Genomic DNA, 13,989 nt, shown 5'->3' with positions numbered 1-13,989 from the left:
TTGCTATGAATAACCACTTACATGTTTAACATTTAGATAAAATACATAAATAAGTATTTGAGTTTAAATAATCAATTGTACAAAAAATTGATAATTTAAAATAAAAAAAAATAAATTATTAATTTATTTCTAATCAATGATGATACCTAAACATAACCTTTAAATTTGTTATATATGCTTTAAATTCATTGATTAAAGGGTCGATAATATGGCTATTTTTCAGGCATTTGGAAAATATGTAAAGTATTACAAACCATTTAATACAAAAATGTTACTAAATTATCGAAACCGTTTTTTGTTTTATTCGTCGTTTAATTTTTCAACCTTGAATGACAAAAAGTCACAAAGTCTTTATCACTATTTATACTCGAAAATTTTAGCCTGTGGACCTATTACAATTCATGATTATATGAAAGAAATTTTAACTCATCCAACTGTAGGATACTATATGAATAAAGACGTTTTTGGAAAACAGGGCGATTTTACAACATCACCAGAAATTACACAATTATTTGGAGAAGTATGTAAGTTATCTTCTTGAAAATCTTTTGTTTGAATTAAATTGCTATAATATGTAGCATATATATATATATGTTTATATAATATATAAATATGTATAATATGTTTTAATCATTTATTTTTTAGATGATAGCCATTTGGATGAAATATGAATCGCAAAAGATTTCTAAGGGTCCTTTTCAAATAGTTGAATTAGGTCCAGGTAGAGGAACTTTAATTAAAGATATATTAAGGGTATGTCTTTAATATTCAAAGCGCAAAATTATATATTTATTTTATAAATATATCTCTACTGTACAGGTGTATAAACAATTTAAATCTCTAAATAATATATCAGTACATTTAGTTGAAATTAGTCCTACTTTGTCCTTGATTCAGGCAAAGAATTTATGTAAAACAATTACAGAATACGATACAAAAATTAATGAATCTAAATGTAACCCTATCAATTACTATAGAGAAGGTATTACAGAAGATGAGATAAAAATATATTGGTACAATTCTATTAAGGATGTGCCTAAAAATTTTAGTATATTTTTAGCACATGAATTTTTTGATGCATTACCAATTCATAAATTTCAGGTATATTAACTATACCTAATATGTACAACTTATATATATATAATACTTTATATACATATAATAATTTTACATTTAGAAAACTGATAGAGGCTGGTGTGAAGTTTTAGTAGACATAATTCAAGGAAGTAATGAAGAGAAATTTTGTTATGTGTTATCAAATACTCCAACACCTGCTACCTTTTATATATCGGTAATACTACTTATTCTAAAATAAAATATAAAATTACGGATTAAATACATTTTGCGAATATCTTTCAGAGTGATGAAAAGAGAGAGCATGTTGAAATTAGTCCAGAAAGTTTAGTAATAGTGGATTATATAGCTAACTTTTTATGGGAATGTGGTGGATTTGCTTTAATTTGTGATTATGGCCATAATGGTGATAAAACTGATACTTTTCGTGGATTTTCTCAACATAAAATACATGATCCACTATTACACCCAGGAGCTGCAGATTTAACAGCAGATGTTGATTTTGCAGCTATTAAAAAAATTGCAGAAAAAGATAATAGGTTAATAACTTTTGGACCAGTAACTCAATCAAGCTTTCTACAAAACCTTGGAATTGATTTAAGAATGCAAATGCTCTTACAAAATACTTCAGAAGAAGGAAAGAAATCATTACAAACAGGATATCATATGATAATGGATGAAGATAAAATGGGAACACGTTTTAAAGTTTTATCACTATTTCCGTCTGTTTTAAAAGAATATTTCGAAAAAGTACCAGTAGCAGGTTTTTATTAAACATGAAGATTACAATAAAATGTTATATATATTGCACATTTTTATAATATATAGAAACTTCTTGCATGTATTTATACATTTAAGGCTAAATAAATGAATAGACTTTATTTATCTACATTAAAATTTTTGTAAAAAAAATTATGTATTGCAATAATTTATTAACAATTATTTGCAAAAATTACATTTATAAATAAGAATTCATGCCTAATTATGATTTTTTAATTTCAGATTCATACTTCTTCCATATCTCTGAAAATTTTAATACTTTTTTACATTGTTGATCAAAATGTTCTTTTTTTGGTTTTCTCCATATGTCCCGGTTTAGATCCAACATCCCACCTATAACTTCCTGCAGTAAATAGAATGTTTGAAATTAACATTTTTGTGAAATAACCATTCATTCATACTGTTCTTAATTTAAGAAAATTACCTGTGCAAAATTTGTCGGAAACATATGCTCGTCCTCAATAACATGAGCATATCCTTTATTTCTCTCAAATTCTACCACAAAATATGATAGGCCATTTGGAATAGCTTTACGCACATCTTTATTTTCAAGATTGATTACTTTTTTATTCATTGACCATTCAGTTTCACATTCCAATAAGGCTTTCTGCCAAAAACATCAAATATAAAACATCATATATCAAATATAAATATATACTATTCAAATGTATTAAATTGTCTATGTATATATTTACCTTAAAGTAGATTGGAGCTAATTCACCGATTCTTTTTTTCAGTGGAACACATTCCAATTGCATATGTGAAAATTTGTGACGACTCTTGTAAATTTCATAGAACACTGGATACAAATTTTGATCCATGAACATTTTATATAAAGCTTCTTTAAACATCTGAAAATAAAATACTTGTAAGAAAAAAAGGCATATTATTAAACAATAGTATCTAGAAAATATGTTTTACCTTCAGCTTTTCCCAAATATTTTCATCTAATTGTAATTGACAAGCAATATGGTGTACAGGTGTTATTATACAATGCCCGGAAGTCAAAGAGGTATAGTGAGGTAGACTTAAACAAATCTCAGAATCCATTGTAATGATCATATGTTTTAACATGTATTTTGAATCAATACACCAATAACAATTATCCAAACTTTTTGATAAACGTTTATATTCCTTAATAGCATGTGAACGATCTTTCTCATCTTGTTCAGCATCTGATTTAATGTGTGTAATGCGTTCCTCAAACATTTCATCCATATCTCCATTCTATAAGTTATTTTACATGTCATTTATTCCATAATATCTTTTAAAATAGATTTTGTATGACATACCTTAAAAGCGATCTTAACAAATGCTGCATCATCTTCATTTGTAGATCTTCCTCTTTCTTTATGAAACTGAAACACGTTGATGATGTTATTGAGATTTAATATTATTTTAGTTAATATTATAATAATTAACTAATAATAATATATATATATAATATTTAGTTAATATTATTAAAGTTATATTTTAGTGAACATACCAAATTTTCCAATGAATATTTATCATCGTCAAAGTAATGTCTCACTCTCTTGCCAGAAACATGTGTTTCTACATTTTTCCGTTTATTATCTTGTGAAGATTTTATAGTTTGAACTCTGGATTCCAATGGTCTTGTAATACCTTTTGAATCAGTTTGTGTAAGAATTACATTTTGGACTTCTTCTGTACTGCATATTTGAACATTTTTTGTGACATTTCTAGCATTTCTTAACTGAATTTTTAATTCATCAGCAAGTTTCTAAAAAAAAAAATATCATGAAGTTTTACAATTTCTTGGCACATTTCGTGTATGTAGCGTAAAACGTTAGTAAGTATACATACAGTATTGCCCATTATTTCAGCTTTAACAATTTTTGCCCCTAGCTTATTCATTTCTGCTTCTGTCAGAGGTTTGGTTTCTACAGATTCTGTATTATTTCCGTCACTATTAGGAATTTGTTTTGCACGACGGCCGACATGAGTATGTGACGAACTCAACATGTTGAAGTTTCAAAAACGTTTATATCAAGTGTGCGTCACCACAACTAACCTCAATATTTGTTGTGCAGAATTGATAGTTTATATATCAACATGCCATAAAGTATAGCTGACTCTGTGTATACCGATTATCGTATTGTTAATTTGAGTAAAAGCTAGAAGCAGTTTCCTCTCTGATAGAAATAAACAAACTATTCACATAGTACACAGCAGTTTCAACTAGACGCTTGATAGACGCTAATGAATTATGATTTTTATAATGGACGACAAAAGGAGGGGAAACAAACGGAAGTTGTGAATCAACTAAAAATTTAATCACGTGGTTTTATTTATCTTTCCAAGCTCGACTCATTGAATCACAAACTTATGACGTTCATACGCTGCACAAAATATAGATGTTATTTTTATTTCGTGATTGGGCGATTTCAAATTTCGCTCCTAATTTACACATCGATATTGTTAAACATAAAGCCAAGTTCATGCGAAAGCATTACAGTACTATATTGTACATAATTTAACCAATCAATAGCGACTACGTAGTTACCGCGTAGATTTTGCCGCGCAAACGTTACGGTTGTCGCTTAAAAACAATTAATTGGATATATCTTGGTTATTTTGACATTGTAAGTTAAGTACTATTTATTGTTAGTTCAGTTATTTTTCCTGTTTTGACATTGACGTGTTAGAAAGTAAAATATTTTATGTTAAAAGGTTCTATAGAAAAAGTTGTTAATACTTTATGATTTTTTGATACTAATCTATTAACAATTATTTACAATTATTAATGTTTTATCGTCTACACATACTAAATAATGTCGTTAAATGTTTGATAATATCGAAACAAAACAAATTATAAGTAAGGAGGTTTTAAACGGAAACAGTTATTTAAACAAACTTTCATGTAATTAAATCAACTGCCACCAAACCTTGTTATCAAATAAAGTAAATTTTAAATTTATCTGTTATAAAGAAATAATGTTCTCTAATTTCTATTATTTTTATATTTTCTACTCTCGTTAAATTTATATATATATACAAAATTTTCATTTTAGATAAATTTATAAATAATGATTGAATCTGACCAAAGTGACAAAGAAACACAGGATGAAATACCACCTTCAAAAATTTCTGATAATCCTATAGACACAACTGAACTTAGGCAGAAAAGGTTACGCGAAGAAACCTCAGAGGATGAAAAATTAGATTTACCTTCTAAGAAACTATGTACATCTATTGATGAAAAAATATCTGAAAATATTTCAGAAGCAAATGGTACTGCTGAAGAAATAAAAAAAAATTCAAAGAATATAGATATTGATGATAAGAAGGACAAAATTAACTTAGTTTCGGAGGAAAATAAAAATGAATCTGCAAAAGAATCACATGTTGTAGTATCTGATATTAAAAATAATGAAATATCAATTACTAATGATATTGCAAATAAACAAGAAAATGAGTCTAATATTTTAACAGATGTAAAGCAACAGGTAATGTATAAATTATGTATTTAAATTTTAGTCTACAAGCAACGTTAAACGATATACATATTAGTATTCAAAATATTACATTTTTTAATAGTTTGCATTCATTTTTTTGGGACAGGGAAACATACACATAGAAACTATATCAAATTTTAATACAAATAATGTAACAATAGAAGAAAAGACAGAAATAGAAGAAGAAGATAATGTTAAATCAAAAAGGAAAAATAAAAAATTCCAAATTGAAGATGCTGAAGTAGTGGAAGGTTTGGAACTTTCTGTAGAGTGTGCTAGTGATAAAGAATCTTCAAGTTCTTCTGAAAGTGAAAGTGAAAAAGATAAACAACTTAAGCCAAAAACCATAATTGTAAAAGCAAAACCTAATGATTCAGAACTTGATGTTAGTTCTTCTGAAGCAGATAAATCAGATTCACAAGAGACGCTTGAAATTAAACCTAAACAAACTGGAAAGAAAGAGAAAAAAAGAGGTAGGACTTCTTTCAGCAAAACAAAAAATACTGACTCTGAAGAAAATAATGATGATATTTCCGATGAAGATTATAGTCCAAAAACTAAGAAGAAACTCAAGAAAGCAGGAGCAAATAAAAAATTTACAAAATCAGCCACAGAATCAAAAAAAGGGGGAGGTAGAGCAAGAAAGAAAGTTAAGAAACCCATTGAAAATGTGGATGGCGAAGATGAAAATTCTAATATAACAGAGGATCTAAAGTCAGAAGAGAATACATCTGATAGAAAATCTGTGAAAAGCAAAAGTGAAAATGAAAGTGACAGTGAAGATAATTCTCAAAATGAAAAAAGTAAAACCAAAGTAAGTTTAATAATGTTTCTGCATCATATTTTATGTTTTCAAAATTATGTTTTTATATTCGTCTAGAAACCTGAAGATGACAGAAAAATACAATTGTTAAAAAAATATATTAGACTTGCTGGAATACATGTAAAATCTTATAATGATCTTTGGGCTAGTTGTAAATCAAATGCTGCTAAAGTAAGGTGTCTTAGAGAGTTATTAGCAAAAAATGGAATTAATGGCAGACCAACCGTAGAAAAATGTAAAAGAGCCAAAGAAAAAAATGAAAGCCTTAAGGATGTTGCCGAGTTAAATACTAGCAATATTATTTCAGAAGGTTTGTTACATTATAGAACCTATAAGAAATAAATATCTTAATAATAAAAAATTTCAGGACGTGTTACACGTGCTCAGAGAAATAAGGAATCAACAAAACCACCAGAAACACCTACAAAACATCGTGAAGCACGCAGTACATTTAAAAGAGTTTTAACCGTTGTTGACAGTGATTCAGAATGAAATGTTATGAACTTTTAACCCTTTAACCTACGACGTCGAGTTAGACTCGTGGTATGTCCTTGGTGCTACATGCAACAAACATTTCTTTTTCTTGGCCGCATTCGGACGTGCAGGTATATTTTCTTGAAAAATATTAGAAAGATATCCTTAAATATCTTGTTCAATGATCAACTGGTAGTAATTATTTATCAAATATCTTTTAACATAAAATTAGTTGTACCTTGTACAACTTCGAACGCTCAGACAGATCATGAAAGGGCTCGACGTCTGACCGACCCTGCCGATGGTTACGGTACGCGCTGTTGGAACTTAAATTGTAGGGAAAAGGGTTAAAGAAATTTGTAAAACATCAATATTATTTGTTTACTTACCTTCTGTGGTAAGTATATATATCATATTTATTTTCTTAAAAAAAAAATTGTGCAAACACATACATATTACATATTCAGAAAAAGCCGGTAATCAATGAATTTGATATCAAAAGATATATTGAGATTACGAGATTGAGATATTGCAGTAAAAAAACACTTACATAAAAATTATTATAAGAATTATTTATTACGATGTAAAAGATTTTATAACAGATCTGCCTTTAAACTTAGAATGTAAAAGATTTTTATATTTCAAATTGATTTATGTTTTTGGGATATTTTTAATTAATTTTTTATGAATTAAAATTAATTTTTTCATGAAATTGTGCAGAATAAGAAATCAAAATAATAGAATAGCATTCCTTGCTATCTCAGAGTTTATAAAAACATTTAGAGCTTTTAATAAATATATTGCTTGTAGAGCTCTAGTTATATATAGAAATTAATTAATATTTCTGGATTAAACTTTATATAAAATATAATACAATATGCATAATTTTATATATAATTTATATTTGCTTAAAATTCTCTTGAAGATTGGTAAGTCATAATTTGATAGAATACTATAAGATATTTCTGAATGCACATATCTTTCTTCTGAGAACAGTTAAAATTATACTTATTTTATTAATTCATTCGCAAAAGTTATTATAGAGCTTCAGTAATAAAATATTCTAACATAAAAGTAATGACTAAAATAAGATAAAGGTCAAATTGTTTTATATATTATCTTTTATAATAAATTGTATAATGACTTAAAATGTAATATAAATGTACGTATATAACGAATATTTGTTGAAAAATGATTTAGATACTTAGTAAAAATATATATTTTTATACACATGATTGTGTACAATGTCTGTTTTTCAATATGATGTACATTTCATACTGACAATATGTACAACAAATTAAAGCTACATAATGCACTGTATTTTATAACAAATAACACATAATATTAAAAAAAGATGCTAGATTATTAAAAATAGTATAATATAAAGTAATATTTCCTGATTAGTTATTTAATTTGTGGATGTAAAAAGTTTGAAATACATTCCTTACTACAAAATATCTTTTTTTCTTTAACTGCGAATCTGCCATTTAATAAGTTTTTATTACAAATATAACAACGGAAACATGCTTCTGTTGCGTGAAAATTTAAATCTTTAACAGCAACACCTTGTTGATCTGCTGCAATTACTTTCTCACACATGTTGCACGTTTTTGCATATGTTTTTTGATAACACAAGAGACATAATGGACGATCATTTTCTGTGATGTACTGTTTCCCAGCCAATGGAACATCACAATCCCAACAGCAAAAATGTTTTACGTGATAATTATGTCCTTCTGCGACAGTATACTCTCGCACAAAAATAAGCTGAAAAATATAAGATAATTTATTATTATGAAGTAGAAATGAAATTTTTTGGAAACCTTTTTAAGTATGTTGTACATACCTCATCACAAGCAAAACATCTAGGAATTCCTAAAAGTGTTGCTAAATCTCTGCCACAGTATAATTTGTTTTTATAATAAAAGTATACTAAATCTACTAATAATTCATTACACATACTACACATGAAACACCCTGGATGCCATACTGCATTTTTAGCTTTGTCCGTAATTACTGCAACATCACCAACATGGAACCCTTCTTCGCATTTATGGCATTTTTGTGATTTAGAATCTATTGTTAATTCCTCCATGACACTCTTAAGATGTGTTATATTTGGAACATGGTGTTCCAATTGTTTTGCCGTAGAATTAGTTTCATAAGGAAAAATCTGATTTTCCAATTTCTCGGAATGAAGGGTGGTGGATGGTGTTGTAAAACTATTTACTGTTGCTTGATAATTATTAATATCGAAGATCTGTGGACATGTTTGTGATGATGACGCTGGTGAAGGAAATGAATTTTCCACTACTTTTGAAGGAGTTTGTGATTTACTTTCTGTTAGATTTTCTATGTTGAAACCTGTAGAATACAAAGGATCAGATTTAACTAAATTTGAATTGGTTTTCATTATTTCCATTTCTGTTTTTATTGGTCCAGAATTATGAATATCCTTTTTTGCTTTTTGAAGTTTATCCTTTGATGGAATTAACATTCCAGGATATTTTACACTACTAACAGTAACTGTTTTATCAGCTCCTTTATTTGACGGAATATTTTCATTTTTTAATCCAAAAGCAGTGTTTCTACATAGTGAGTTGTTTGAATCTGAACTTCTTGTGAAATTAGGAATATTGGATGGTACATGTCCTTGATTTTCTTGATTACTATACTTATTTGTGAGCTTTTCGCGTATGTACATTAGACCCTTTTCATCTAGTGTACTTCTAACTATATCATTTGCATGCACTGTACTAGGTGGTAGCAAAGCATCTGCTAATAGAGCTTCTACAATATCAACATTATCATTTATTGGTTTTGAATGTATCAGAGAGGTGGATGGATTTTTTAGTACATCTTTGTATACTTCTTTGTGATATTCTGATGGAGTACTAAGTGATGTTACTTCAGAATTAACATTTGTGACTGCTGCATCATTTAAATACTTCAAGTTTTCAGTTGTTGGCACATCTTTTGCAATATCTTGAATATTGCTTTTATTAATTTCATCATCTTTATTGATTGTATATTTTTCAAAAATTGGAATATTCTTAATATTACTGCTGTTACTTGCATCTAAAGGAGTAGAAAAGTTATGTACATTTAAATTTTCATATAAATTCTTCTTAGGTGAACTTTTTGGAGCAAAACTGCTTGGTGTACGCAAATGAACAAAGCTTGGTGGCACATTAAGTTTATTTTGTGGACTATGATGTTGCAGATCTGTTGCATTTACAGGTGTTATTAATGATCCATCAAATGGACGAGCACTTAATATCTATAGTAAATAATATATATATATATATATATAATATATTAATAAGTAAATATATTATTAGATTTAATTTACATATAATCAAATTTAATTGGTGATTAAATTTCTAATGTATAATAATATTTTACCTTTGTCACTGTTCCTTGTCCTACATATTTTTTTATGTTTTCTAAATACCTCTCAAATTGTTTTTTCTCTTGATCACTTAACTTATCACAAGTTTTATAATCTATGTCATGAAGAGGTAACTGTTTTTGTAATAATTGTCTCCTCAGAGCTGCACCAGGTGATCCCTTAATGGGTAATTTTTCCATAGGTAAGGCTTTCATATAGTCTACAGCAAGTTCTTTTGTTGTATCTGGTGGCACCCACTCAAATGCTTCTTCTGCATGTTCTTTTCCACCGTTTATATGTAATACTAAAAAATTTAATAAAAAGGTATTATATTATATATAGATTGTGTATATTATCTTAATTTAGTGGTATTTACATATTGATTTTTTCTTATATTTTCTTGAGGTCCCAAACAACAAATCAAATTGTGGAAAGTCGTCATCATCAACATCATGGTCATCTTTACTGCATTTGCAATTTTTACAAATTTTTCTCCAAAAATGTAAATCCAAACCTGGACACGCAGCTTTACAAAGAACACAAGGTGCTCCTGCCCCAGCCTCATGTGCTAATCGAGGCTGAATAAAATGATTACAATGATTTAAAAATTTCAAAAGCAATTAATTTTATTAATAACCTCTAGAGGATTAAAAATTATAGGTCATTATAACTGATAAATTCAAATAAAATTTTCTACGGTTGTATATTATTTTTAGTTTACTAAATGTACTTAATGATTAAATTGTTTTGAATTATATATAAATAATAATAAAATGAATAATAAATATAAACAGATATCATATTACAAAGGAAAACGAAAAAATATATCTCTAAGTATACTCTAAAATCGTTTCTTTAAATTCTCACTTTTCTTTTCCGATTTTCCAATTCTAGCAACCATTTCGGACGATCATTTACATCTGTATCGTTCATTTCTAATTAATTTCTTATCTTTTATTATAAAAATTGAAATTATATTTGTTACACCCAGTTGACACTTGCACAAACGTGTGACTCATCACTATGCCACATTAAAGCAGTGCTTATGTCCCCCCTTCTACTATACTCGATAAGTGGGGCCCACTCACATAATGAAATCTTCCTTCAAAAAGATTTCACATATACATACACTATATATCATACATTTTCACAATACTCAGAATACTTCACATATTCAATTCAGAGTTTAATGTTATCTTATTATGTAGGAAAAGATATATATCAATATTTTTTATTTATCTAACATGTGTAATATTTGGTATAAATTATTTTCTTCATTTTTATAAAAAATTTTTATTATAAAGAAAATTAAGATATACTTATTTTAACAGAGAAGATTTGTTATAATTTGAGTAGTACTATCAATAAATAAACTATACATGAAAATAATACAAATGTTTGAAGAATTCTATAATATATACATGCTTCTTTATCTGTATACTGAATATATACAAAAAAAGCTCATTTCAATATAACTTCAGCATGTATTGTTTACCTTCTGCTATATCCATTAAATTTTTCAATCAGTTCCAAAAGCAATATCAAATTCTTCTTGTGAAATCTGAAATAATTAATCTTGTTTAAAAATATATGTACGAGCATTTATTTTTTACAGAAATTTTCATTTCAAAAATTATATTAAATGTACCTTTTTCTTTTTTAACTTTTTAATTAATGCTATGTCTTTTGCTAAATCTTTGATATCTTGTTCATTTATCTTTCTTTTTCGCTTTTTTGTTGAGTTCTCTGACATCTTTTGCTTCATTTTTTTTTCTTTCCTTTTTTTACGGTTTTGTTGCTTTTCCATTTTTTTTTTTTTATTTTCAGACCATGGCTCAGTTTGTTTACATTTACGTTTCTGTACCTTAGGCCATACTCCGGTGTCTCGAAAAATCTTTAATTTTTCTAAACGACTTTTTTCTTTTTGTTTGTCTGAATATGTAATTGAATTGATATCAGTATCTTCTTCTTGAAAATTTGACAAATCTTTTCCTTTAAGTTCTGGCATACGAGGCATTCGTAATAACCCAAAACCCATTGCAAGCTTTCCTAGATCAATATCTTTCAATCTTAATATTAAATTACATTCATGCTTATTGTATGCCTGGACATATGATACAAATGCTCTGTTGGCCTTGTCAAAAAGAGAGCGATCTTGTTTTTGTAAATTTCTCATACATATTAAACACTTTTTGTATGAAATAATGGATGGCTCTAAAACTATTTGCTGTAGATCTACTTTTTGATTTCTTTTAATAAAATCTACGTATGCATCTTCTGTTTTCAAGAGAAATAACAATGCATTTCCTTCGTTACCTATTCTAGCAGTTCTACCACATCTAGAGCAAATGATTAGCAAGTTACAACAAAATTATAAATAATAAGAAATTTTAAAGTTAGATCTACTCTTACCTATGAACAAAACTACTTGCTGAACATGGAGGATCATATTGTAATACCCAATCAACTTCCGAAATGTCAATACCACGAGCCATTACATCTGTACAAATTAAAATCCCACTTTCAATTGATCGAAAATCGTTGAATACTTTGTACCGCTTGTTTTTCATTTTGCCATGAATTGCAAATACTTGAATAGTCGGCAACATTCTAAAACCAAAACACGTTATAAGATGTATCTTGACAGAAATGTACCTAAATTGTTTATAATATAACTTACGTTTGTGTAACATGACTAAAATAATCAACACAAGCACAAGTAGATAAAAAAATCATATATTTTAAATTAGTCCCTTTACGCTGAATAAAATCTATCATTATAGATAATTTATATTCAGCATTTACAATGACATAATTATTTATTAAATTCAAAGGTGTAGAAATATTTGGTTTTTCTTTAACAGTTATCAGAGCTGGGTTTCTAAGTCCAGCTCTTATTAATTGCTGCAATTCCTTTGTTTGAGTTGCAGAAAATAAACCTGTTCTTCTGAGACGTGGTAAATAAGATAATATTGTATCTAATGTTGCAGAAAAACCTAGATCTAATAGTCTGTCAGCTTCATCTAAGATCAGTACTTCCTATAAGTAACATTGCTAATAATTAATTTAAACAAAATATTACTATAAAAACATATTTTATATTTAAATGTTAGTTACCAAAGATTTTACATATGCTGTCAAGTTTATACTTTTACAATTAGACAACATATCTTCTAATCGACCAGGTGTGGCCACAATGATATTTGCTCCTGCCTTAAGTCTATCTGCATCTTCTGCAATTGTTGTACCACCAACAAGTAATACTTGTTTTAAATCTGGTATATGGTCCAGAAATTTTTGCAAAACTTCATTTATTTGGATAGCCAATTCTCTTGTAGGACTGATTATTATTGCTCCAATTTCTATAGGTTTCCATTTCTCATTTCTTTTCTGTTTTAAATTTAAGTAAATAATGATTATCTTTTTATCCAAAATATATAAATATGTATTAAATAAAAATAATCACAGGTTGTAGGTTTCATATAATACCTGCAATATCTCTAAGAGTGGAACTAAAAACGCAATTGTTTTTCCACTCCCTGTTACTGCTTCTGCAGCAACATCTTTTCCTTTTAGTAGTAATGGTATGGAAGCTGCCTGTATATAATTTTAAAAAAATTCAAATTTACGAAATTTATAATTATTTTAAACTATAAATATTATTTTATCAAAGGATTCAAATCTAAAATTTCTCATAACTTTATAATTTTCATTGCTATAATTTACCTGCACGGGTGTCATATAAGGAAAGTTCAACTTTTCAATGGTTTTTAATACAGAATCACTTAAAGGCAACTCTAATTCTTTCCAATTTTGTGTTTTCATTATGAATTGTAAAATTTTAAGTTAAAGTAAGTTAAAAAATTAAAAAATATATAATTTTAACGTTACTTTTTTTCAAACATAATTTAATACAGTTTTATAGGTTATGTTGAACATGCCATTACTACTAAGTAGTAGACTACTAC

The 13,989-nt window shown here is 27.5% G+C and overlaps 4 protein-coding genes across 11 annotated transcripts; 2 read left to right on the top strand and 2 right to left on the bottom strand.

Moving 5' to 3' along the window:
* The first annotated feature begins 31 nt into the window (after positions 1-31).
* Positions 32-2,042, top strand: LOC132907873 (protein arginine methyltransferase NDUFAF7, mitochondrial). Its single transcript, XM_060961333.1, has 5 exons — positions 32-520; positions 646-753; positions 820-1,101; positions 1,178-1,291; positions 1,360-2,042. Exons 1-5 carry the CDS (start codon positions 209-211, stop codon positions 1,846-1,848), a joined length of 1,305 nt encoding a protein of 434 aa, XP_060817316.1. The 5' UTR covers positions 32-208; the 3' UTR covers positions 1,849-2,042.
* LOC132907874 (CWF19-like protein 2) lies at positions 1,826-4,020 on the bottom strand. The gene is made up of 7 exons (XM_060961334.1): positions 3,682-4,020; positions 3,341-3,598; positions 3,147-3,212; positions 2,776-3,081; positions 2,550-2,705; positions 2,279-2,461; positions 1,826-2,197 (listed from the first exon to the last, which is right to left on the bottom strand). The coding sequence occupies exons 1-7, from the start codon at positions 3,838-3,840 to the stop codon at positions 2,057-2,059; spliced, it is 1,269 nt and encodes a 422-aa protein (XP_060817317.1). The 5' UTR covers positions 3,841-4,020; the 3' UTR covers positions 1,826-2,056.
* Positions 4,021-4,315: 295 nt separating this feature from the next.
* LOC132907871 (DNA topoisomerase 2-alpha-like) lies at positions 4,316-8,085 on the top strand. Of its 5 annotated transcripts, XM_060961328.1 has the most exons (7): positions 4,316-4,460; positions 4,890-5,324; positions 5,440-5,806; positions 5,876-6,147; positions 6,214-6,466; positions 6,524-6,761; positions 6,896-8,085. In XM_060961328.1, the coding sequence occupies exons 2-6, from the start codon at positions 4,905-4,907 to the stop codon at positions 6,646-6,648; spliced, it is 1,437 nt and encodes a 478-aa protein (XP_060817311.1). In that variant the 5' UTR covers positions 4,316-4,460; positions 4,890-4,904; the 3' UTR covers positions 6,649-6,761; positions 6,896-8,085. The 5 variants fall into 5 exon arrangements, with proteins under 5 accessions (XP_060817311.1, XP_060817307.1, XP_060817308.1 ...); XM_060961324.1 differs by having other exon boundaries at positions 5,440-6,147; XM_060961327.1 differs by lacking the exon at positions 4,316-4,460 and adding an exon at positions 4,531-4,548 and having other exon boundaries at positions 5,440-6,147.
* On the bottom strand, positions 7,826-13,972 carry LOC132907866 (probable ATP-dependent RNA helicase DDX55 homolog). Of its 4 annotated transcripts, none has more exons than XM_060961316.1 (8): positions 13,748-13,972; positions 13,511-13,618; positions 13,139-13,411; positions 12,702-13,060; positions 12,434-12,631; positions 11,670-12,360; positions 11,517-11,582; positions 10,253-10,325 (listed from the first exon to the last, which is right to left on the bottom strand). In XM_060961316.1, the coding sequence occupies exons 1-7, from the start codon at positions 13,844-13,846 to the stop codon at positions 11,541-11,543; spliced, it is 1,770 nt and encodes a 589-aa protein (XP_060817299.1). In that variant the 5' UTR covers positions 13,847-13,972; the 3' UTR covers positions 10,253-10,325; positions 11,517-11,540. The 4 variants fall into 4 exon arrangements, with proteins under 4 accessions (XP_060817297.1, XP_060817296.1, XP_060817299.1 ...); XM_060961315.1 differs by lacking the exon at positions 10,253-10,325 and adding an exon at positions 10,522-10,599; XM_060961314.1 differs by lacking the exons at positions 12,434-12,631; positions 12,702-13,060; positions 13,139-13,411; positions 13,511-13,618; positions 13,748-13,972 and adding exons at positions 7,826-8,397; positions 8,477-9,910 and having other exon boundaries at positions 10,036-10,325; positions 11,670-11,810.
* Between the last annotated feature and the right edge of the window lie 17 nt (positions 13,973-13,989).

This window comes from Bombus pascuorum, chromosome 6 (genome assembly GCF_905332965.1).
Source record: "Bombus pascuorum chromosome 6, iyBomPasc1.1, whole genome shotgun sequence".
In the NCBI taxonomy this organism is placed as follows: domain Eukaryota; kingdom Metazoa; phylum Arthropoda; class Insecta; order Hymenoptera; family Apidae; genus Bombus; species Bombus pascuorum.
The sequence above is the reverse complement of the archived record's forward strand: the minus strand, read 5'-3'. Positions and strand labels throughout refer to the sequence as shown.